The sequence below is a fragment of the Betta splendens genome, chromosome 1 (genome assembly GCF_900634795.4).
Source record: "Betta splendens chromosome 1, fBetSpl5.4, whole genome shotgun sequence".
NCBI lineage: Eukaryota > Metazoa > Chordata > Actinopteri > Anabantiformes > Osphronemidae > Betta > Betta splendens.
The window spans coordinates 13516178-13539285 of NC_040881.3; the positions used below are offsets into that span (position 1 = coordinate 13516178).

Genomic DNA, 23108 nt, shown 5'->3' on the forward strand with positions numbered 1-23108 from the left:
CTTGGTTTCAGCAGCTGGTTGCACCCCTTACCCCCCCAACCCCCCACACTCCCGCATACACACCCTAAAGCAGAAACTTCACCTGTCCACCAACATAGTAAGATCATACATATTTCGGATTAGCTAAATAAACCATTAAATTTAAAAATTTCAACATCACAAAACAGACTGACACTGATATGCTCAACATCTCAAACAATTATTAAAAAGGAACCTGGACAAGGAAAAGACAATTTATAACCGAGTTAGAACTATCAGGAAACTATGTTTTAAGCATTTATTACAAACAATACTGGAAAAAAAGGTATAAAAATAAACATCCCAAGCTGAGGAAATTTGTACATTTGTTTTATTATTTAATTTAAATGTAACTTAATTTAATACAATCACAAAACAACAAAAAGTTTGGCCTACATTGTTCTTTTAAATTCACTGTACTATTCATCCAAAAACCTTCAAAGTGTGGAACTGCATCAACTGCAATAAAAGAAAATGTTCACATGTTTCAAAAACCCTTTCTTCAGCTCCATTTCTGCATGAGATTAAAAACATTCTATCAGAATTTTTGCAGACTCTCTTTGTTGACCATAAATAATTTAAATAATTTAAATTACTGTAGTATGCAACAGACATGACATTTTAAAATTGTGCCTTCTTCTTAATGAACCAAAATAAATAGAAATTATTTAATTACTAATGTCTTCAATAAGCAGAGGGTTGCCTTGAGGTTTATTTACAAACATTTGACTTGCATTCGAAAGAGAGAACATCTTTTATCAGAGCAACAGCTTTTTGTTATCTCAGGTTTTATATCCACTACTAAAGAAATAATTAGATCTAGTAAATTCTTACAAGTTCTAACATTAAACCTCAGAATGCTTTATGAAAATCTCTCTTACTCTAACTGACCACACCATGCCTGTTTGCTTGGCGTGAGAGAGAAAGAGTGAGCATTTTCAAACAAGTGCTAAAAAGATTTCGAGCTTTGCAGGGGAAAGCCAATCCTTCTCTCTCAAGACAAATAATATTCCAACCACTACATAACTACTAATCTTGTCCTGTCACTGTTCAAAACAAAAAAAACAAAAAAAAAACCCCAAAAGAACAAAACAAAACAAAACAGTTTTCTTAAGATAATTTTCTTTCTTGCTCCCACTCTACATGTACAATCAAAAGTACCTTACACAACAAGCAAACAATATTTCTGAAATACTGAAGCATATTCTTAAACATGTATGAAACAAAATTAATTTGTCTCAGTAAAAAACAAAATAAACTAAATCTAGATTATTTCATTAATTTGCTCAAGCAAAACACAAATTCATATGCAAAACATCCCTCTTTGCAGTGTAACAGGATGACATTTCATCTCATTTGATTTTGTGCACATTTTTAACATGTTTTTTCAGGTGCGCTGACTGAGTGAAGCGCTTGGTGCAGTGGGGGCAGGAATGTGGTCTCTCTCCTGTGTGGATAAATTTGTGCCTTTTGAGATTATTATAGTCTAAAAATCCTTTCCCACAGTATGGGCACCAGTGTCTTTTCTCCCCATTATGCCACCTCAAATGCACATTTAGTTCTACTCTCCTTGAAAATTTCTTTTCACAGAGATTGCAGTGAAATGGTTTCTCTCCAGTGTGAATCCGTATGTGGGATTCCACATCTCTCTTTGTGTAGAATCCCTTATTGCAGATCTGGCAAACAAAAGGTTTAAGCCTGCCATGAACCATTTGGAGGTGTTTGCTGAGGCCGAAACGGTAGACAAAGCCTTTCCCACATTGTGGACAGACATGGATCCTTCCATTACGATGCACCCGGCCATGCCGTTTAAGACCTTTGGAGTCTGGGAAACTCTTACCACACAGCGTGCATGAGAAAGGCCGCCGTCCTTTATGGAGCCTGACATGGCTTTCCAGAGCTGCACTACTGCTAAGCATGCGGCCACATTCTCCACATTGATTCTTTAACAGATGGCTACCAATGACCATTAAGGGTTCTAAGGGGGACACCATAGGTGGTGCTCTGACAGGTATAGAATGAGCAGAATAATTATGGGGGTAAACTGCTTGAACATCCTGGGAATTTATTTCTTCCTTGGGTGATTTTGTGACCGGCATTTTAGGAGGGGTCCATACAGCTTTACATGTGATTCTCTTTACAGCCTCGTGGTTAGCCTGTTTCTCTGTTACCTGACTTGTTTTACTCTCATTCTGCAGTTTTTCTTCTTGACTAAAGTTAATTTTAGTTATTGTTTTAGCCTTTGCTGCTTTAGCTAATTTCTTCAAAAGTAAATTAGTGTTAGATCCAAAGCGGTCTGGACTTAATCTTTCTTTCTTAGCAGGGGTGGATTCCCTACTTATTGTAGGGCTGACATCACGTTTACCCGTTGACCTAATACTTGGGGAAGCAGTTTCACTTTTAGCTTTTTTAGATAAGGGACTGCTTGTAGTTACGCTAAATCTCCTGTGATTAAAATGATTCGACCTTTTATTTTGCTGAGTGTTAGCATTACCTTTGGAGACAACAGGAGGTCCTTTTCTAATCATTAATTCCCTAGTGGTTTTTGACATACTAGGAATGACCGGCTCAGTTTTCTGGAAGCTTGACCTATCTCTAGCTGAAATAATCCTTTTAGGGCTAACGTAACTTGAGCTTGTAAGTTTAGGACTAGTATCAACTCTGGATAAAATTGTGCTTCTCGGACTCAGAAAAGCAGATTTTGCCATTTTTAGGCTAGCAACATCTCCAAATGTACTGGGTATGTGGATCAGTTTTGTATTTTTAGAAACTGCTCTAACTGCACTGGTCCTCTTAGGACTCAAAGAAGCAGATTTTCTATTTTTGAGACAAGAGGCATCTCTTGTACTTCTTCTCCTAGGACTCAGAGAGGTGGAATTTGTATTTTTAGGACTAGAACCATCTCTAGTTGTACTTTTTCTCCTAGGAGTCAAAGTAGTAGATTTTGTATTTTTAGCACTAGAGCCATCTCTTGTTGTACTGCTTCTTCTAGAATTCAAAGTGGATTTTGTAATTTTGGGACTAGAACCATGTGTAGCTGTACATTTTCTCCTAGGAGTCAAAGAAGTGGGTTTTGTATTTTTAGGTCTAGAACCATCTCTAGTTTTTCTACTTCTCCGAGGACTCAAAGTAGCAGACTTTGTATTTTTGGGCGTAGAGGACGCCCTGGTTGTTCTTTTTCTCCTAGGACTTGGAGAAGTGGATTTTGCATTTTTGGGCTTAGTGGTGTCATTGTTTATACTAGAACTAGTATTTTGCACACACAGACTTTTTTCTGATGAAAGGGCTTCTTCGTATTGGTCAAACCTTATAGGACTGGCCTCGTTAGTACTATTTACAGAGTCTATATCAACCCCCAGAAATTCATTTTCAGGCCTAGGAGGAAAAGGTTCAGTCACATTACCATCTGGACCTCCAGTCTTTGAACTAACTTCCCTTGGTTCGACATCACTTGTCTCAGCTTCTTTACATGGTTCTGTATTGACTTCAGGTCTTCTTCGGAGACGGGCCAGAAGGGACGCTTTGTTCAACCTTTTTTTACTGCAAACTGTGGAATCTGGTAGCTCATTAGGAGAAACCTACAAGAAAAGGTAAAATACATTTAAAGCTATGTCCTATTTACAAGCCTACCAGTTTAAAATAAAGCATACTGCATTTGTGTACGAGAACCATCACTGCTAGTTACAAAATATTAAGACTATACACCCTTTAACTTAGTTTTATTAAAAATCACTGATTATTCCAAAATAAAACTGCAGTAATGTTTAGGAAATATATGAACGTTACCAGTGGAAATGATACTCATTCCTCTGACAATCTTACTGTCAAGAAGACGGTCATCCTTTTCTATTACATTACCTTTTCTGGGGCTTCAACTCTTGGTGACACCTCCAGCTTTGCCAGGAACTGTGTTTTAGTCATCTGTAAATGAGGATCAGATGCATCCTTGGAAGTAAAGGCAGTTAGTTGTATAGAAGCACTTGACATACATTGTTGCACTGTATTGCTGATTTTATCTTTGTCATGTTCGGGAAGTACGCCTGAAGGCTCAGTCATGCCGATGGCTGCTGCTGACGCACTCACTGTTGTAATTTGCTGCATCTCAGACAGCCATGTTTGTGTGATAATATCTTTCAACGTAAACTTGGGTTCAGAAGACCCATCTAAAGTCAGTTTTGAGACCAAAACAGATTCTTCAGTTGATACTGAAAATGGCAGTCTGGTTAATCGAACCATTGGTTGATTAACTAGGAATGTAGATGGTGAAGTATACCCAAGTGGTCCATGTAAACTGGAACAGGTTTCTAGAAGGACATCTGCTGTTTCAGCAACAGCAATGGTTTGTTTGGGAGACTCCAAATTGTCAGATGTATCGGTCTTTTGCAATGCTGTATCCACTTTGTGTGAAGTTTGTGTAGTCAAAGATTCTTTCAGTTCCTGTGATGAAGAACTTGGCTGTGAAGTTGAGTTTGTTTGTGCCACAATTGAGGCTGATGAGGCTGTGTCCTGCTTTGTTGCAGGAACAAATGTCTTTGACTGACTTGGAGTTGTGATTCTTACTTCCGAATTTGCGAGACTTCCTTCCTGCTGGTCTGTGAAGGTGATGTTTGACTTTGAAGAGACAATGGGAAGCAATTGCCCCTGGGTAACATATATTGTCTTTGGAGGGACGCGGGAAAGAGAATGGGTTTCATTTGTAGAAGCTGTATGTAAGCCAGTGTTGGGAACAACTGTTGTCACAATTGTAGGTTGGTTTGATGAAAGTGTTGCAACTTTATTAGGCATCAACAGCGATGCTGATTTTGGCACAATAATAATTTTTTGCAGCGCTGCATTAGGGTTACTGGGGACTACTGACAGAGGGTGCATCTGATGTACCCCACTACTTGTTTGGTTTGCAGTTTTATACAGTGGAATTGATAAAGTAGTAGTGCTGAGTGGAGTAACTACATGCTGTGGATTTGATCGAACACTTCCAAGTTGGGAATGAGATCTAGTAGCAGCTTTGGGCTTCTCTCCATTTGAAAACTTTGATGTGGACAGTGTTGTTAGAGGTAGTGTGCCCACAAGAATAGGCTGTGGCATTGGTGACTTGGCAGGATTCTTATTTACAGTCAATAACTTACTCACAAGAGGACTAGAAAAGGGCGAGGCATTTTCTGCAGTTGATTGATTCATGGCTTCAACTAGTAGCATAGCATCCTGGATAGTTACAGTGGTGCAGTGATGACTGGGTTGTGGTTGAGGAGTATTTGTTCCCGTTGCAAATATATCCTTCTTGGGTGGAGCCTGAATTTTTGCTTCAGTAATCTCTGTGGAAGGTTTCAGAGATTGCTTTATTTTTTTCTTATTAGGGGAAGAGTCTTTCTCCAAGGATATTTCCAAACCAGGCAAAGATCCAACCTTCTGGGCATCCACATTACCTGATAAAGCAGTATTTACCTTCTGTTGCACCGCTTGGCTGGTACGGGATGAAATCGTTTTCAACCCAAATGAACATACTTTTGGAGACACCGATGCAGTTGTCTTCACTGTATCAACTACAGATGAAACTTTATCCTCTGCCAATCTTATTAAAGGACAAGTCACATTCCTCTGCTCATTTCTTGTAGATGGCAACTGAAGAATTCTTACCCTCTTCAGTGGAGGATGGCCTTTTTTCCTACATGGCTGTTCTGAAATAGAATGCTCTCCTATCGTGGAAAGTTTTAGGAATCCATCAGCTATGTCTTGGTCACATGGTGTGGGCTTTGCAAACTGTTCCTCTGTGTGGTGTACACTGTGATACTCTACAGTAACACCAGTCTGGTCATTTACTGAAATTCCACCTTCTCTCGGACAGTGCTCCTTTTCAATGGTTTGTTGACCAACCACCAATGAATAGTCAGCAGATGTTCTAATTTCAGATATCTTAATGTTAGCATCAGTCTCTTCTTCCAAGTCATCTTTTATTTTAGCAAGTGAGATCCCGTTTGAACACTCTAGTTTAGATGATTGGTTTTTGATAGGCAAACCACTAACTATTTCTAAAGAGGGAAGTTTCAATGCCACGGTAGGTGGCAAAGATACATCATCAGTTGAGGATTCCTGGTTAATGTGAAGTCCTTTCTGTCCTTCTGTTCCACAAGCAGATGTTGTCTGTAAAACAACTAGACACACAAAAAGAGTAGAGAATAAATAAATCTGTGCTAAGTCTATGAAAATGTTTTACTCTGTAAAAGTATGTGTTTTTTACCTGTATCACTCACGTGCCTACAGTCCAAACTAGGCTCAGCAACTTCCTCCTTCAAGATTGACTGCAGAGGAAAATCATCAGCTGCCTGCAGTGAAGTTTTAACCCATGTTAAAACCACTAAGATCACTAACATAATAGATGGAATGTCTACAGCTAAAATACACCTACCTCCTGTTTGACTTGTATATATGCCATATGAGAATGGGCATTTCTGTGAGAAACATAATCGTGCTCCTGTAAACCATGATTTATGTCTTCAAAAAGCCATTGCTCCTTTTGGTTCTGCAGTGATAAGTCACTAAGTGGTTCACACTGTTCTACCACCATGGTGCGAACTGGAGCAAGGTCTGTAAAAGAAATCCGCACACGCAAATAAGTGAATATTTCCACAAGTGAGTGATAGCAAACATGTATGCGCGGTCTGTGTTGTGTTAATTAACAGAAGTTGCAATATGAAAATTTATCAGGCTCATAATTCAAATGACAATGCATTTGTCAATTGACAAATATGCAAGTTCATCATTCAATTTGAAAATGCATTGTGCAATTTAATATTAAAGTGGCAATTTAATACCCAGTTTCATTGATATTTGAGGTCAGATGGGATGGGGCGATTGATGATTGTGCAGCTGGGTGTTCCATTGATATTTGAAGGAACGGGTGCACGACATTGATGGAATGATAGTTTCTATCCTCAATTTGATTTTTGACACCATAGAGCGAATTGCCATTTGAATAAAGACTACATAAAACAATGACAATATAAAATGCAGATGATTACGACAGTGCAATAACGCAGCTGCTGGCAAAATGCCGGAGAAAACAAACCAAGCTGCAGCAGGAGAAAGGCTGTGCCCTAATTTCTTCATATGAGCATTGAATATAAAAAGAAGTCAACGTTAACTTGCAAGTCATACAAAGTTCAGCTGGTGGTGTGTAAATACTACAGCGACGTAGGAGAACGCAAAAATGAAACACTGGTGTCAAACTGGTAACAAACGCTGTTTGTCCGTCACGTGAGGTCTCTTCATTAAGAGCTGCTGTGTTAAAAGTTACTTTGTTACTAAATGTGTTCTGTCGCATCATTTTTTCGCTACACAGTGATGAAGTGATATATCTATATCTATAGATATGTATGTATGTATGTATGTCAAAAATTGTTTAACTGCAAGCTAGCAACAGTGTCATCAGGTTTAACAGTCCATTCCTAGTGATTTCCTTTAGTATTCAGCATTAGCTTAGCTCATTTGAAGTTGTTTGTAACATCTGTGTAGGAGATTACTGTATCTGTGTGGTGGTGTAGTGAAGTCAAGTAAGCAGTGAACTAGTAGAGAAGTTGATATAAAACCAATAATTTAAACAAGTAAGTAAATATCTCATGATACTAATTTGGATAAGAAAACCTACCCACAGCCTCCACACTAGCAAAGATCATATACAAGTGGCAGAAACACTACAACACTAACAAGCAAATGTGCATTGGTTTTTGATCAATAATGATGATAGTGGGTTTCAAAAAGTTAAGTAGCTTTACAAAAATCCTTTTAGGTTTTCAAACACCAGTCATGTCAAGAATGACTAGGTTCCTCTACTGGCTCTCAATTTCTTCCATATAGAAGTTGGTAACTATTGTACAATTGGTAAGAGAAGTTATAAATGCCCCCATTTCAACAAATAAGTGGTTCAAGAAAAAGGGCCAAAGAAGTCTTGCACATGCAAATAAGTCACAATAGGCAAAGGTTTAACACCCACTCACTCCCCTTCATCTAAGGAGTTTATGCTTTAAAATTGTAGCCTTGTTGTGTAACAAATATTTTTTACAGATTTGACTGGAAATGTCTATTTCCCTGTAAGTTAAATCTGCCATTTAAAAACAGGATGTAATCTTATACGTTCACCTTACTTAACATCTAAAGCTACTGGATGCTAATGGACCTTACTCAATAGCAATGGGATGGTCTCACTGTGTTTCAGTAATTATGCGTTAGCCTTAAAGCTTTGGAAATACACTAAGTAATTTGTATTGCGATTATTTCATTTGTTATTTCTTACACAATGTGCATACAACTTATTTATTATATTATTGTATGATATTTTTTCTTTTATCTAGTTCTCACAGCATATAGAAGAACTGATGTGCAATGTGGCTGGAGATTCTCAACCACTGAGGTGAGGGTTACTGCTAATCACTCGGTTCATCTGTGTTAAGTCATCAAACTTGATTACACAGTGCACTTAATTACAGGTAATCAACAGTTGGTAGAGGACGTTTCAAAACAAACAGGTCTGTGGGCTTCAGTACAAGTACTTTATACCACTTGACAATGATGTAACGTAGCACATTTTATTATTTAGTTGTGACCGATTAATTAAAAAAAATATACATATAAACATATAAATCATTCAGTCTGTAACTATTTTCTTTGTGAACTTGCAATACATCATGCATCCTGGGTTTCTCCACCTTCGTGTTCTCACGATGTGCAACACTGGATCCGAAATTCTGAATCAACAATAAAAATTCAAAATACTATGAATAAATGCTCCATTTATATTAATCTAAAACTTATACTGGTCCGGTAACATAGAACCATGGCGACCGTAGTCCTTCAGAATGTTGCTAATAAACATATTTCCCATTAGCTACGGTAGCATAGTATGGTTTCGCTCCAATTCTGGACTACACGCTGTATGTAAGGCTAAGCTAAGCTAGCACCACTGACAGATCCATGGGTAAGGGGTAATATACGTTTCAATCACAACGCGTATCACATTAGGATTGGCCAAAACCTCCACACAGCATCTGTATGAAGTAATATTACATAATGCATTGTCTTAAGGCTGACTGCTATACAAACTCACCGCATTGAGTGGCCGTGTCACGCTTCTCGAAGCTACCGCTCAATCCTCTGAGCGGCTCGCGCGTTCTGGCGTTAACGGGAACTTGGTCGTTCGCCTTATTTAACTGTTTATATTTTGTTCTGAGGTCGTCGTTTTCCGCCTTGAGTTTGGATATTTCTGCTTTCAGCTCATCGACCATAGCTTCGAAAAGTTTCCTGGTCTCCGCCACAGCACTCTTAAGCATGGTCTCCATGACGGAGGAGTACTTCGTCTGGAAATCGTCCGCTGACATTTTCGGTCTTGTTCGGCGTTCGTCTGACTTTTAATGCGAATCCACTTTGAACGAAGTACTATTAAAGCACTGCACTGGGAGCTGGTTCAACATGGCTTCTCCTCGTCGTCAGCCGCGGTCTTTGCTTTGTGTGACGCACACTGACCAAAGTGAGGAAGCGAGCGTGTCGAGTTTAATATCCGGTGATCGCTAACGTAAAAATTGGCATTTTCCTTCAAAATATGATAAATTATGAGAAAAAAATAATTAGATTTTGATTAATGCTTATTTTTCTGCTGGCCTCATACCCGTCATTGGTTACTTGACGCCTCTGATTCTGGGAAGAATAAGATTGTCCCTTCTAACGACCCGTATTTGAATGCCGGAAGTACTATTGTTTACCGACCGAAAGGAAACTCGATAACTCCAGGAAAGAATTCATACCGTTCTGTTGTAGCGAATCCCTAAATCGTTATCGCTGTCTAGTCAGTAAACCTGGTGAATATGGTATTGCTATTTTTGACGAAACTGTTCATCAGTACCCGCTTTGTGGGACATTAACGGAATCCAAACCAGGGCAGCAAGCTAGTTAGCTAACAATACCTTACAAAGGATTCAACGCTAGGTTTGGTGCGTTGGAAATAACTAGCCACTGGCACGATGACTGAGGCTATAGTAACTTTTCAGTCCCAGCTTTCTGGTGTCATGGAAACGGTCTTCAAAGCTGCCATGTACGAGATCACCCGGCTGGTGGAGGACAGCTTTTTGGAGGAGATAACACGGTGCAGAGAGCAGGTCGAGTCCCTGAAGAGGAGACTGAAGTGGTCCGAAAGCCGAAAAGAGGGGGAAAGGAGAGGGAGATGTGTTGACTGTGGAAGGATTGGGGTGTCTGGCGAGGAGACAGCCAGAGCCACAGGTCAGGCTGTGGTATTAATTATTTTACTTTATTTCCATTCGCTGTCTGATTGACTTCTGTCACTTACAAACTACATGCAATGGCTGATCTGTTGGGTGACGGGGACATCCTCTTTCATTTTAATAAGTATATTGTTAGTTATAAGGAAAATGCTTTCAGATTCAGATGGTGCAAAACCCCATTTTCCAATTTAAAAACACCATTTTTACATTTACAGAGAAACGTCTAAAACAAGAGAGTGTGTTGCAACAAGACACAAGTAGTATCCAGGACACTGATGGAGAAACACATGACTGTGAAGTGGAGAAGGCAAAACCAGAGGCCCAGGAGTTTGATCAGGCGACACAGGTAGTGGATATTTTAATGTAATTATATGGATTTTAGGTTACAGTTTTTGAAACTTGGTCACCATTGTCCAATGAAACCTGGATGTAGTGAACCAAAGATACCTGGTAAAAAATTAAACTTCCACCGTTAATGTTTTCTTTCTGCTTTTCTACCAGTCTGTGGGTGTACAAAGTGAAAAGTTGGATAAGCCGTTAAAAGAGGAATCCCTAAGAATCACACCAGAAGCAAATCAGTCCCAAGACAGATGGAATGCCAGTTTGGAAGGTTAGTCTGTTTGCAGATACCAAGAGGCACGTATTTTTTATATTTTCTGTCAGACGTTTGCTTCTAACTCTGCTTTTTGCTTGTCACAAGATAGGATTTGCTTTAAGGTATTAAAAACTGCAGTACATTAAGAACATAAATTAAAATTCCCCTAAAACTATTCACTAGTGCAGTCATGTGTAATCCCACAGGTTCTCAACTGTGGTATGCACAAAAACTATGGATAAAGTAAAGTCACAACATACTCTGCTCTCCCACATGAATGTCACTGGCGCAAGCTACTAGCCATTTCCTGATTAATGAACTGATAAATCCACAAGAAATGTCAAAAAATAACCAATCTTAGGTAGGCCACAGTCCTGAAACAGCTGGGGTAAGTGAAAAGGGAAAGAAGGAAGAACAACAAGTCTTCCTTATTAAAAACAGCATAATTAGGTACTGTACTATAGACTGTTGTGTTTGCTCAACTTTCTTGAGGTCTGTCACTTTTTTATCCTTCATCTAACAGTGATGAAAGCATTGCTTTAATTGTAGTTTTAAAACAACCTATTTTTTACATTACCTAAATTCTCTACTTTTTTGGCCATGTTCAGTGTGGTTCACACATTAATATTGAATGACATGATGAGGAAAGGTTCTACATATACCAATAAAGACTTTATTGTTCTATAAAAAATAAAGGTGCCAATAATAAAAACACTTTTAATTTAATTTAATTTGAATTTTAATATTTTTACACATTATTTTATATATAAAATTAATTTATTTTTATATTTATAATATATAAATATATTAATATATTTTTTAAAGAAATTGTACTTATATTCTTGAATCTCCTAACCTGTTATTTTATTAATGTTACACAGATGCAGCAAATCTGCCAGGGCCCAGTAAAACTTTTGGTGACCAAAAAAAGTGCCTTGACAACTGGGAGGCCAGTTTTCACCAAAAAACAGAACTGGACAATGATGGAGAGTCAGAGGATCCATCTGAACCTCTATTTCAAAATAGGTATGGCATGGAAGACCTAGGGGATTTTGACAAAGCTGACTATGGAGACACCAGTATGATAGACATGGGTAATTTGGATGAGTTACCAGGGTCACCATCGCACTTGGGTGAGGATCTGAGTTATGTGGGGCATTATGCGGGGATGGTAGAAACACCCAAGGGGGCTGTGCATCAAGCTTTCCAAACGAGTGCCCCACGGAATAGAAGAGGCGCGGCAAATTCCCCTTCAGCTTCACCTTTAAGTACTAACATCGATGAAAGTGGAGAGTTCAGCTGTTTATTGATTAATGAGGAAGGATATCTACAGGACCCAAGTATCTTATATCCTGGACATGTTTTTGGTGAATCAGGCAGCAGACTAAACTACCGTGGACAGGACATTCACACTGATCCAGCTTTAGAAAGCACAGAGGACATGTATAAGCAAACAGACACATTTGATACCTTAAATTTGGGAAACAAGTTGCAACATGAGGCTGGGAGAAAATACAGCTGTTACCAATGTTCAGTGGCATTCAGTGATTCCGCGTCTTTAAAAGCTCACAAGCAGACACACAAAGTCCCCACACAAAGACCATCATACTCCTGCACCCAGTGTGGAAAGACCTTTACTCAGGTCTGCAACCTTAAAGTCCACCAGAAGATTCACTCTGGACAGGGGCTCCACCTCTGCAGCCACTGTGGCAAAGGTTTCCGTTGTTTTTCTGATCTAAAGATGCACAAATGTGGCAAAACGGGTGACAAACCTTACTGCTGTGCTGTATGTGGGAACAAGTTCAGTCGTCTGTGGAATCTAAAGTTGCACCGGAGAATCCACACACAAGAAAAACCACATCGGTGCACCATGTGCGACAAGAGCTTCACACGGGCAGACATACTGAAGGTCCACCAGCGTACTCACACAGGGGAAAGACCATACTGTTGTACTGTCTGTGGTCTCAGCTTTAAACGCCTAGATCATCTAAAATCACATCAACGAAAACACATGTCAGATATTTAAGACTGGGACATTTTTCTTGATGATTTATTTTTTGCTTTTAAGTCTACCTTCAAAATTGCTTCACCTTGATTTGCATAATTTGTCATATTTGTGAATAAAACACTTGGTTAAATTAAAATATTAATATTTGTATTGTATTTTCTTATTTGTGGTTAAGTTAAACATTTACAAATGTCTGATATATGTTTCTTTGCCATTATTCTACATTGCAATTTTCAAGGTATATATTTTTTTTAAATTAGTAAAATAAATAAACTTTCACTTAATATTTGGATTTAATAAGATGCATCTGCCATTTATTGGAGGTATGGGACAGAGCTCATGTTACTTGTTGATGAGATTTATGAAAGGGAACCATATTTTAGTTAACGATTTTTAGTCTTTTTCCACATTGGGTCAAACTAGATTAAAGTCTTTTGGAACAGCCTTGCATTTGTGTTTAAGATATCTGAAACCCAGTAACACCATACTTTGTTCTCCATGTCTGAAAGTTTAGTTGTGTAAACTGGATTTCTTCTTTTCAGTAGAAATGTAGGTTTCTTCAGTCTGAAGTCTGAGACTGGAGAAGCCACATTTATTGGTGGCGAAATGTTTCTCCTGAAAAGAAAAAATCTAGTTGACATTACTCAACATTCAGACAATTTCTTGTTCTCCATGGTATGGCATTTTATCTTTTTTTACTAATACTTCTCCCACTACTGTAAATATGCATGTGGCACCCAATGACAAGGCCCGCAGGCATGTACTGTATATACATTGAGTATTTTTTAAACTGCAAATGTACATGTTATCATAAACATCAAGTTTTGTGTATTCTGTAACTGGCATTGTGGTGTGGGCTTGATCAAAATTATACTTCAGTTATTTGAAGGCACAAAATAAAAGAATTGTAATGATGTGGATAAAAAAAATTCAAATAAAGAAACAAATTTTTTATGTGGTGTTTGTGTGTGCGTGTGTGTGTGCATGTGCTGCCTCACATGAAGAGGGTCCTGGATTTGAATCCTGTGAATGACCCCACAGCTTTGTAAGTTTTTATGCACAGCAGACAAATTATTATTTTATAGTGAAAGAAGCAACTCTTTGTGATGTTGGTGTAGTTCTATTGTGAAAACTTAGTATTTTCATGCAATAGTTTCAGCACCTTCCTTTAAAAATTCTGCATGTTTATTTTGAATTATAATGCATTCTAACTGTCAACATCGTGCTGAGGTTTAATTTGCCTACTTGGTGCAGCGTATGGGTTTCACTCTATTAAAACGCGTTTCGTTATTCAGAGACTCAAGGTTGCTTCGAGCCACCGTAGATCGCTGAGTGACATCACGTGCAAAAACAAGGACCACAGACGGATGTTGAATAGCTAAGTCGGTTAAATATTGAGCGTGCTGGTGTTTCCGAAGCTTAGTAGTCGGTACTTGTGAAAGCCAACACTGAACTATATAGACACATTAAGTTTGACTATGGTTTATATAAGTCATAACGTTGGTTAAATAGGATTTGTTCACGATTTATCGACGTTAATATTAGCATCAGGATGCTACCGTTAAGCTAAGAAGCAAGCTATAAAACTGTAAAACTAACAGTTCGAAACAATTAGTGTCATTATTTAGACTTGAAAACGTTTTTCTATCAATTGTGGACGTCTTGTCGTTGCTTAATACCACCATTACCAACAACAACAACATCACCATGTAACATTAGTAGAGTCTACATTCAGTGGTAGCAAAACAACGCATATCCGAATCACGCTTTTTTGTTTTTACTCCTTTAACATACGAGATTGCTTTGTGTATCATTTATACATAGGAAAGCGATCATGTCGGATCTAGATACCCTCATTGTCACTTTCCAAAGCCAGCTGTCAGATGTGATGCAGACTGTGGTAAAGACTGCCGTATATGAGGTGACCAGGTTGGTGGAGGACGGTTTCTTGGAGGAGGTGAAGCGCAGGAACCAGGAGGTCGAGTCCTTGAGGATGCAGCTGCAGTGGGCTGAAAACAAACTAAGCGACCATGATGGGAAGGAAAGAAATAACAGGTGTGTTGATCCACCCAATGAAGATTTGGAGGTGTCCACTACAGACACGACCAAAGAGAGGCCCAGTGAACATAAAGATGGTAAGAACAGACAGAATAAAGCATTCAACACCAGGCTTGATTTTCCAGGCTGTATTTTAGTGATCTATTCATTCACAGGTATTTTAGGGGGCGTCAGTGTCAAAACAGAGGTTAACTTTGTGGATAAGTGGACAAGTTGCAGCCAGGATGCGTCACCACAGGCAGCAGGCGACAGTACAGGCGACCTTGCTGAAAGGACATCAGAGGTTAGTCATGCGACTTTCAAACAGTGACTGTCATGACTGTTGTTGCAAGAGGTCTCTGTGTCTGACGTCTACCACCGATATGATATTCAGAAACTCTTTATTGTATTGTCTGTACTCTTCAGTCATCACAAGACGGGCGAGTGTTGCCAGATGTGGATGTAAAGGACGAAACCGTTAAAACAGCATCCTGTTCTGCTGTGCAGTTAGGAGGATGGCATGCTGGTTTTGAAGGTAAATTGTTGTTTTTTTTTCAGTTTCATTGTTTCTTTATTAATTGCTGTAAGGTTTCTCGAGATCACAAGTTTTGGTTCACATTGCATGCTGTTTTTTGGGTGTGACTAAAATTGCTTGGATGTCATTCTTAGTAACCAATACTGGGATGCACAAGTACACAATCAGAGATGTAGTCGTGCTATCTTTATAATAAATGACCTGTAACTATATACAGTTTAGGATTTTTACACACTTTGATAAGTTGCTTATTGTTGACACCTTGACTCGTGGACATGGGTGAGCAAGGGTCCAGATGGGCAACACCACACTTGCTGTTATTTTTAGCAAAGCCTATTCTGAAAGTGAATTACTTGAATGTGTGTGATGTAGAATGACCCTGGGTACCTCATGATCTATAAGATGCTAAAAATGGCTTGGCTACTCTTTCACAAACATGGTGACACCACAGCCACACTACTTGCTGAGGTCCATGAATTTTCTAGCCATACTATTTTGATGTTTTCATTTGACATAATATTCATAAGGTTTTAAACCAGCCAAGTCAATCTCTAGACTCAAACCAGCATTTTACCTGCTAAAGAGGAGCCTGGTGGAAGTTTGATGATATCAGTGGATCACAGGGTTGATGCAGTTATTGCAAAAGATGGTGTAAGACCCTCTTTGTTTGCAGCGCTGAGATCAGACCAAAATGTTTTCCGTCTGCAGCGGAAATAAAAGAAAAAGTGGACTTACCATCAAAATACTGTTGGAGTTGAGTGACATCTAAATGCATGCATTATTAATACTAAATAGGTGCCAACAAATAACACTACAAAAGCAGTTTTCAAATGCATCCCAGACCACACCAGCAATTAGTTTGAAAGTTTGATAGATTGTTTCCTAAGAAATGTCTGTCTGTCTAGCTGCTTTGATATCAGCTGTCAGAACAAGGCAACCCATGTTGTTAATAAATCCTTCATTTGTTTGTATTTCTTAGCAGAAGCGGGACCTGAACTCCACTGCACCAGTGAGAAGTCTGAGGCACAACCTAAACATTCTCAAGAGAACAGGGAGGAGTTAATGAAGGATGTCATTAAACAGGACAGACAGACATCTGGTACCTATGTCTTTCTTGAGGACTTGGAGGATAAGCACTTGAGCACAGATCAGTCTCATACTTCATCTTTGGAGGTAAACAGAGACTGGGCTGGTCTGACTGTTGCAACAGCTGGATTGCTGCAGAATTGCAGACTTGCAACTGGTAACGATTGTGATTCTCCCAAAACTAGAGGTCACCCAAAACGTACAGAGCACAGGGTGTCCAATTCTGTTTCAGTAGACGTTTGTGCTCCGGTTTCCCCCAGCAGAGATCACATTACATCACCAGAATCCCTTAAGGGAAAGGTGCAAAACAGCACTGCGCTGGGAGTGATGATAAAGCAAGAGGTCATTGTTGATTCTTATGGATGTGGGGAAACCAGACACATGGAAAAGAAAATAAAGAAGTCAGGAACGTCACCCTTCTCATGTTTAGTAAAACAGCATAACAAGGTGAGCTTGGAGGAACAGAAACACAACCATGTTTCCCATAAAGCCAGCGTGCAGGAGTTTGTGAAGCTTCATTCCAAAGTGGGTACAGGTCTCAGATTGCAGGCAGCTCTACAGCACCTCCACCGACCAGTGAAGAAACCCTCTCATGCTCTGTCCAGCAGCAGCATGACCGCACTGTCTGCAGCTCACTCCCACGTCGTGAACATGAACAGACTTTCCTCCATGTCCAAAGCCACTCCGTGCTCCCCACTCTCGGCCCAGCGGGCCCACCCGGGCGAGAAGCAAAGTGCAGCACCCAGACGAGCCAGCGAGCCATGGGTCGGCATCAAAACGCTGCATCTGTCGGCCAACGCCCAGGACGCCACCCCCGTCCCCGACCCGGACGCTCCTCCTCACGCTGGGCCCAGGCACCTCCTGCGCTGCGGCCAGTGCGGAAAGTGCTTCCCACACCCCAGCAACCTGAAGGCCCACCTGCAGACTCACACGGGCGAGCGGCCCTTCTGCTGCTCGCTCTGCGGCCGCAGCTTCACCAAGCTGAGCAACCTCAAGGCCCATCGGCGCGTTCACACGGGCGAGCGGCCGTACTGCTGCCTGGCGTGTGGGAAGCGCTTCACCCAGAAGTGTAACCTGAAGCGCCACCAGAGGATCCACCTGGATGTTTGATGATGGCCAGTAGGGGGTTACAAAAGCGAGTTGGGCTCTTTCTTTATTTTGTGTTCACATGCTACAGTGTTCAGACAGTTTGGGTGTTGCATTACAAAAACGTTTCTCGTGTATTTGTCTCATGAATTAATTGTTTGTACATTACACAAAGACTTATCTACAGTAGTGACAGTGTTTCAGTGTTATTTAAAAACAGCTGTGTGACAGTTGAGTCAGTTTCACGTTTAGTCAATAAAGCACTATTTATTCTGTGGATATTTTGATTCTTAATTTATTCAATAATTCTGTCATACCAAAAACCACTGTAGCTGCACCTTTATGAGTTATTTTGCCAGATTTTGGTTTGTGAGCAAACACTGCATTTCTATTTGGATTGCTGCACTTGGTTGGAAATGGAGGGTTCTCTAAGGAGAGCTCATTTGTAGCTTTTGACCAGAATACTGATTCTCCAATACTTAGATCTTTCAGATAAATATGTTTTATTACTGCAGCCACTGATCACTCAGGTCATCTTTCAACAACTAGTGTAACGTGACTGCACCAGTAAGGATGGGACTGAATATTGTTTCATATCTGTTTGGATTCCTTTCAGACTTTTATTTTACTTTTTTGCTGCAAGAAAAGGCACTGATGTTACATTTGTTAAGAGCAATTTTTAATACTAAATATATTTAATTGTGATTTGTCCAGGACAGGTTCCATGAAGCTGCAAGTCACACTTTGTTTTTTGTTTTTTTTAAGTTGACATGAGTTTTGTTTTCACATTAGGCGAAAGTCTCTGTTCTTTAAAGCTCAATATAAACCGTCAATCCTTTAATCTTCAGGGTAATCTTGCAGTTTGCCATGTGGCCACTTGGTGCCAGCCTATCACCTAACTGCAGCCATCCGCTGAGTCTTTCAGATCCCCAGCAGTTCTCATGTCAGCCCGCTAATGTATTAATGGAATACAAGTGCGCTCTTACAGAAAACCACTCCATTAACAATGCATGGGCTCAGGTGTCGGGTTGTAGTCGATCTGTTCGCGCAGGCCTGCGTGTCTTTCATATCTGACGCTCAGGATTAAGTTTGCTGTGTCTGATCTGTAGTTAGAGTCGGGACTGTGCAGGTGGTACAACAGATAACATTTAATCTTACTTTCAAGGTGAGGAAAATCTAGCAGGAGCTAAACTCCAACCTTCTCTCTCTCCCTCTGCCTTTATCTCTATGTGTGTGAGAGCGGATTAAAGCTGTGGTTCTGTTGTAGATGATATCTTTGCTTTTTGTATTTTAGACCTAATAGGAAAACTCAGAAATACTTACTTAAATCTGCAGTGACTATAACACTATGAGAGGGGACCCGTGAAACCGGAACCTGCTGGTTTTCAGATTAATGTGTGTTGGTGCTTAGCACAGTATATATAAACATATTCCTTCATGTTGACTGCCATGATTAGACCAGCGTGACCTGATGTTTCTTCTTGAGTAATTTAGAAAAACAACTGCCCCACAACATCCACACTTCCTATTTATTGTCTTTATTCATTCTGTCAGATTTTCTAGTTTTTGACGAAGGCTTGTGTTTTCTTGTGTGAAGAGGATGGGTCTGTTTACGGTGCAGTTAATTTAATTCACTGCTGTCAACAAAAGCAAGAAAGATGTAGGAGAACGAAGTGCGCTGTGTGTCTGAGTTGTTGGTCAACCAGCTCCTGAGGGACAAATCCCCACATTCACACAGATTCACGTTCACATTTGGCACTTTTGGACGCAGGTCAGGTTTCAGTCCATTTTGTGGACAATCTAGATGTTAAGGATACAAGACGGTGATGTCGTAGAACAGTTCAGTAATGAGCTCAAGCTTTCTATAAAGTCTTATAGAAACACATTAAATCTTCCCCACACCTCCGGTGTATTCCTTCCCAATCAGTGGTTGTATTGGCTTTGCCTTCAGATCTCCCACCTGTTTAATATGTTTTAAACTGTAACTGTGCCGCTCGGCACAGTGTAGTGTTTTTATCTTTCTTCGTGTCTGCCTTTCATTAGGGAGGCTGTTAACGTCTTTGTGAGCTGGAGGAGACAAAAGGAAATGAGAAAACAGGCCTACAAAAAAAGAACGCTCGCCCGTATCAGAGGATGAGACTGCTTTGAATAAGAAGGCGAAGAATTTTACCGTTTCCTCAGTTTTCAAATTCCTGAAATCACATGCAGTTGGCACCGTCTTCACCTCTGGTTCATTCACTGGGTAATCAGTAGTATTAGCAGTGCCTGACAGAACTTGGAAAATAATGTCTGTCCTTCTTGAATTGATAGCTAAATGTCTTCTTTTCTCTTCTGTGTCAAATCATTCCAATATTAAATTCAGTGCTTAACAGACCACAGAGTGCTGCGTGGAAGATTTATGCCGAGTGTTGCGAGGCTGTGTGTCTTATTCATTGCACTTTCATATTTCATAAAAGCAGCTCAAGCTGAATAAATCGAACTTTGATGTGTTCTTCATCCTAACTTTACTCCCATTCGTTTTAAGTCCACCAGATCCCTTAAGACGCGGTTTAAGTCCTTGAGCTTCACCTTCCTTTTTATTGTGTGTCAAAGAATAAGTGCAGATGCAGTAAGAAGTTTCCTTTGTTTCTTATAAGGTACAGACACCTCACCATGATGATGGTACAAGCCACACTTACAAGTCATCCCTTAACTTTCTCAATCATTCTGGACTAAATTCAGTCGCCTTTGTTTTTCTTTCACAGCACACTTTGAAATGAATATTTACATGGATGAATCTAAATCTGATCATCTGCATATTTTGTTTATTTGTTATTTTTATTAAACTCAAATGCTAATTCGGTATTTTTGAATCTATTGCCATGATTGGGTCGGAAAACTGTTGTGAAATATATGAAACACTAAATGAATTCAGCTGTAACGTTAGTGCAAATGTAAACATGCTAATGCACTGAACTGTGATGAATGTTGAGTGGTTCTCTGTGTTGACTGTTATATTTGTATTATAGCACACTACAATAGTTTTTCCTGTTTACATTCATTCTGGATTGTGGTACATGTAATGACATCACGCTAATAGTCTGAGTTTCAAAGTGACATTTCCTCCGCTCTGGGTATTTATCACACAGAGTAGCTGGTATGGCTTCTTGTATGGGTTTGAGAGGTAACGTGAGCTGGCCTGGAAACATTCAGTGCATTTTAAAAGAAAAATACTTTACATTGCGAATACAGCTCCTCGAGACAAATAGGCACTACTCTTAGAGACTACTTAGAGAACAGGATTGAGCGTGGCCACTTGGCGCTGAGAGGATACATTTATTTCTCCCTCTGTGCAGAGAAAGAGAGAGAAAGAGGCTCAAGCATAGCAGCAGGGCTCACACTGGCATTGTCAATGGACAGCCACGGGCATCTTTCATCTGTGTGTGTGTGTGTGTGTGTGTGTGTGTGTGTGTGTGTGTGTGTGTGTGTGTGTGTGTGTGCGTGTGTGCGTGTGCGTGTGCGCGTGTGTGTGTGTGTGTGTGTGTGTGTGTGTGTGTGTGTGTGTGTAATATTAGCTGTGCTGGGCTCTGTCCCCTGCCAGTCTCACAGTTTGACACTTGTTTGTCCTTCAAGTCTGGCAGAAGCCCCTGAAATCACATAACCTGTCTTGCTGTGTGTGTAAGTGCACCTACAGCAAACTGACACAGCTACAGGGAAAGCTGCTGTCCATACGAGGATAGAGTCAAGAACCCAACTATTCCTCACATACTCTATGAGTGAGATGATACAGCGATTGCAGGTTCCTCTCATGTCTGCTTTATTACACAGTTCTTGAGGTTTTTGATATAGACCAGAGCAGCACAGGGTCAGATCCTTGTTAACAAGGCCTTTGTGATGAGACTGAGCGTGTGCAGCGTCTGTAATGATGTGTTTTCATTCTGTCCTTGAATATAGACAGTCTAATGAAGTATTAGGGTTAAATGTTTATACAATTACAGAACGGTTATGCTTTAATCGGATACATGGGCAGTTTGATGTTTTAACCTGTGTTTCTGCTAACAGAACTCACAGCCTCATACTCGAATACTCGAGAGTAAAGTAGAGTAGAGTTCCCCTGAAACTACTGAAACTACATACACACACTCTGGCAGCTGGCTTTGTTCCCTGAAATATAAATAACGCTGACGTGCAGCAAATAATGTGAACAAGGAAATTACTAAAGAAACATACATTTTTTAAAAAGATTCAGGACACACAGACAAACACATCGTTAATCTTGGTGTTTGTTAATCCCATGAGATTTATTGACATTTTTGGAGTTCCCCTTAAACTGTGCTATACTGTATTTGTCTGGATGAGTGCCTGTTTAACACAGACAGTCAAGGACTCTGATTAACTTGCTGTGCAGCAAACTGTGGACACACACACACACACACACACACGGTTAGTGAAAACTGTGCAACGCACGAGTGCCATGTACTTAGTTTCAAGGAAAAACTAGATGAAGCCCATAGAATGCTGTTAGTCGCTGATGTGCAGAGAAGCACATTTCAAATTCAAAACGATGTTGGTTCGTGTCATCAAGTTGTGCGTGACTGTGAAAAACTGAATAACAATTTACTGTTACTGTTCTGTATGTAGCTTGTTCTGCTGCCCCATAGGAGAATTAGCTTGTCTGTTAGTCTCAGTTCAATTAGCTTGTAAATAATAATCCAATTACTAGTTAAATTTAACACCTGATATGCAGCAGTTTGACTTTGTTGCCCCTAAAGTTGGAATAAAAATGTCTGTGGCATGATTTATTTTTGATAAGTGAAATGCATAGTGAATATGTTTTCCAAAGCATATCTGTCATCTGGTCAGGGGTGAATGCTGGACAAGGAGTGGAATTTTTCCAAGCTTATGGGTAGCAATGCATTTGACCAGTGATGTGGAAGTAGCATCGATTACAAAAAACAATATTACGAAACAGAGCAACTAATAAACGCATGTTCATTTTCATTATTGTGATCAAGAACTCATAAACTTACACAATCACTTTTTATGTCCTTGTGTTATATCTAGCATCTTTATAAATTAAGTTTAAAATGCAATCAAAGTCTGCCATAAACTCCAACTTTTAACAGTTCTTCCTGTTCAGTGCACTTTGACACCGCCAGAAGTTGTGCATCGATCCTACGGCTACAACAGCATTATTTTGTGACTGGACCATTGTTCTTCTTTGCTGAGGCAATTTCTTCTCATTGTCGTGGCCACTTTATTTGCACATTTGAAAAGTCCAGATAGTTTTTCCTCCGCACTGAATAATTATGCAGTTTCACTAATCAATCCCAGCTATTCGGCCATTGATTGCTTTTGCTCTTTGGAAGTCTGCTTTTCAAAATCTCCAATCCAAATTGTGATTGTTTGTCAATGCTCGCTGGCACTCAACCTAATGTGTCTCTGCTTTTGTAGGTTTTACGCATTTGTGCAGCGCCGCTTTCTTGGTTCATACAAACC

At 39.8% G+C, this 23108-nt stretch overlaps 3 protein-coding genes across 5 annotated transcripts; 2 read left to right on the forward strand and 1 right to left on the reverse strand.

The window, feature by feature from the left end:
• Nucleotides 1-331: 331 nt before the first annotated feature.
• Nucleotides 332-9711, reverse strand: LOC114849187 (mucin-2). Of its 2 annotated transcripts, XM_029140380.3 has the most exons (5): nt 9116-9704; nt 6422-6600; nt 6254-6338; nt 3877-6167; nt 332-3596 (listed from the first exon to the last, which is right to left on the reverse strand). In XM_029140380.3, exons 1-5 carry the CDS (start codon nt 9384-9386, stop codon nt 1371-1373), a joined length of 5052 nt encoding a protein of 1683 aa, XP_028996213.1. In that variant the 5' UTR covers nt 9387-9704; the 3' UTR covers nt 332-1370. The 2 variants fall into 2 exon arrangements, with proteins under 2 accessions (XP_028996213.1, XP_055361630.1); XM_055505655.1 differs by lacking the exons at nt 332-3596; nt 3877-6167; nt 6254-6338; nt 6422-6600 and adding an exon at nt 8579-8756 and having other exon boundaries at nt 9116-9711.
• Nucleotides 9712-9741: 30 nt separating this feature from the next.
• si:ch73-109d9.2 (uncharacterized protein LOC565042 homolog) lies at nt 9742-13838 on the forward strand. The gene is made up of 4 exons (XM_029140810.3): nt 9742-10281; nt 10499-10629; nt 10785-10893; nt 11760-13838. Exons 1-4 carry the CDS (start codon nt 10026-10028, stop codon nt 12902-12904), a joined length of 1641 nt encoding a protein of 546 aa, XP_028996643.1. The 5' UTR covers nt 9742-10025; the 3' UTR covers nt 12905-13838.
• Nucleotides 13839-14215: 377 nt separating this feature from the next.
• On the forward strand, nt 14216-17909 carry si:ch73-109d9.3 (zinc finger protein 658B). Of its 2 annotated transcripts, XM_041070265.2 has the most exons (5): nt 14224-14315; nt 14711-15021; nt 15100-15227; nt 15350-15458; nt 16438-17909. In XM_041070265.2, exons 2-5 carry the CDS (start codon nt 14721-14723, stop codon nt 17652-17654), a joined length of 1755 nt encoding a protein of 584 aa, XP_040926199.1. In that variant the 5' UTR covers nt 14224-14315; nt 14711-14720; the 3' UTR covers nt 17655-17909. The 2 variants fall into 2 exon arrangements, with proteins under 2 accessions (XP_028996506.1, XP_040926199.1); XM_029140673.3 differs by having other exon boundaries at nt 14216-15021; nt 16441-17909.
• The last annotated feature ends 5199 nt before the right edge of the window (nt 17910-23108 follow it).